Source organism: Amaranthus tricolor, chromosome 7 (assembly GCF_026212465.1).
Source record: "Amaranthus tricolor cultivar Red isolate AtriRed21 chromosome 7, ASM2621246v1, whole genome shotgun sequence".
NCBI lineage: Eukaryota > Viridiplantae > Streptophyta > Magnoliopsida > Caryophyllales > Amaranthaceae > Amaranthus > Amaranthus tricolor.
This window is the reverse complement of record NC_080053.1, coordinates 19412413-19415104: the sequence shown is the minus strand read 5'-3', so window position 1 is coordinate 19415104 and position 2692 is coordinate 19412413. Positions and strand designations below refer to the sequence as shown.

Genomic DNA, 2692 nt, shown 5'->3' with positions numbered 1-2692 from the left:
AAAATGGAACATTCTGGATCGAGTATTTTTAAACATCCCTAACTTGTACCATGCATGTTAGAACTTACAATGTAGACATTGATGAAGAAACTCCATTAAAGCGCAACCTAGCTTTTAGAGGAGAGAAAAGTCTTAGAGAGAAAAGATTCTCTGATTTATTTTGTGCTATGTAACTAACACAGCTGTACAAAGTATTCTCTATATGCATTAAAGAATACCCAATTAACTAATGAATTAAAGAATACAGTTGAGAGAATATTAACAAGAATACATCATATCAACACAAACTTTGATCTTCATCAAGTTCAACAAAAATTCATCATGCAAGGGGAGAGTTGTTGATTTTTCTAATTATATAGTCTCCATCGTTGAACTCAATGATCATTTTGTTTGCCAAAAAAATGTTGCAATTGTTAAAATAGGTGTTTCACATATGACATCACATTTTAAATATGTTGATGGTTTTGTTAAAAAACTGCCTCGATAAGTGATTTTTAATTGCAAATTCAATCTGAATGTTAACTTTCTGTCGTTGCAATTATGAACTACAATAAATAAAATATCTTATTTATTAATACGAATTTTTAATACTATTAGAACTAAAATAATATTTTATCGGTATAAATATTAAATTTCTACTAGAAAACATGTCATGCAAAGTTGATTTTATACTTGAAAACCATCACCACAAAACCTTACGAGTGGAAAATTAGCTATCATCTTATACATGTCAATTTTGTCAAAATTCATTGAGAGATTAGTGATAATTTTCTGATTTTAGTAAGTATTTAATTGATTTTTCTTTTTAAAAAATAAAAACGAAATTGCCATATAAAAATATATGAATGTACACCTAAAATACAAAATTTACTGGACATATTTAATGCAATGTTTTTCTATTAATTTTTTCTCTCTATTTTATTCACTATTCACTATTATCTCTATTTTTCTTAATTTTGTTGGAGTAGGTTCGATATTAATTTGACAGATTGAATGACAAACCAAACAATTTTCTTGTACACTTTTGATTAGATAACTAGTATTCACATATTAGCATATGAGATATTCCCATAACTCTTACCATACATATTAATTATACAAAAAATGTATTGTTACCATTTTCTTTTACTTTAAAATAATTTGGATAGAATAATTTTTCTTAATACAAAATGTAGTAATTAATTTTAGACAATTAAAAAATTAATACGTAAGGAAGTATGTTCAAACTATTTTTGTGAAAGTCGATTTTATGATAAATTAGTTAAAATATCTAAAATCTCTAAAATATAAAACAATACAATTATTAATTAAAATATCTATATAATGTAGATATAAGTATTTAGCAGGACCCATATATCCTTCCTTTGATTTTTAATCATTGCTAAAATCACTGTACTAAATATTATTCATCAACCGATCTTATTTGGTATATATTAATATTTTAATGCTTAATCATTCTTAATTTGAGTTCGATTATATATTGTGACAAAAAAAAAATTTAATTACTTGATATTTTAAAAAAAAAAAAATGAAGTTTCATGTTCATGGCCCATGGGCACACGCCCGTACATGTTAACTTGTCAAAATATACAAAGGTGATACGACAAATATTAATAAATAAACGCATCATGAAATTCAAAATTCTGCTATTGGCAAGTTGGACTTTGTATAAGATCATTCACTATTGGTTAAACAACGTTGAATAAGAGAATACATTAGCAATACCCAATTTGAATATGACCTTAAAATAATTTATTTTAATAATTTAATAACAATATATTTAGCCTTATATATAACCCTTGCACTCCAATTTATTCTTCCAAGACTTGCCTTTTTTAGATTGTTGTTCAATGCTATCAATAATGGATAATTCATTAGCTCTTAATACGGCCATTGCACTACAACTCATCGAAGAACACCTCTTCGACGATCATATCCAATCCCCGACCTCCAAATTAACAACAGTTAGCGCAACATCATCATCATCTTCATCCTCATCCTTATCCTTATCCTCATCTTCTTCCTTGTGTAGTCAACAAAATTTTCAAACTTACTCAAAGGTTACCACCTTCAACATTTGTTTTAGCAATCAGGGTAAGGGTCAAATTCAAAATCGAAGTTGTTGCCAATCTGACACCGACTCATTCTTACAGTGTATGCAGTCATCATTTCAAGAAGGTATTGATTATGATGAAACTTGTCAATCACAGAAAGTTAATACTAGAATAGAAAGTACGAAAAATTATTATGGTGGGAATTATATAGGCGTGAGGAGAAGACCATGGGGTAGATTCGCAGCTGAAATTAGAGATCCTAAACGTAAAGGATATAGACTTTGGCTTGGGACGTATACCACGGCTATTGAAGCTGCTCGAGCTTATGATCGAGCAGCTTTTGAGATACGTGGTCATAAAGCAAGACTTAACTTCCCTCATGAAATTGGAGGTCGGTCAATAACAAATATTAAACGAACTAATCAAGAACAACAATGTATAAGTGCAAAAAGGCAAAGAATTGATGGTGATGATAAAGACGACGCACAAAGTTTTTCTTCTTTTGATGATAATGACCATGATGACTTCTTTTAGTAAAATGACCCTATTAGCAACAATTAGTAGCATGTAATCTTTAAGACCATGTTATCTTCAATTTTATTGAAATAATTTAACTTATAAAAAAAATTGTATATATA

At 28.3% G+C, this 2692-nt stretch overlaps 1 protein-coding gene across 1 annotated transcript; it reads left to right on the top strand.

Annotated features, from left to right (window-relative positions):
• The first annotated feature begins 1836 nt into the window (after nt 1-1836).
• On the top strand, nt 1837-2692 carry LOC130817948 (ethylene-responsive transcription factor 5-like). The gene has a single exon (XM_057683936.1). It carries the CDS (start codon nt 1851-1853, stop codon nt 2586-2588), a length of 738 nt encoding a protein of 245 aa, XP_057539919.1. The 5' UTR covers nt 1837-1850; the 3' UTR covers nt 2589-2692.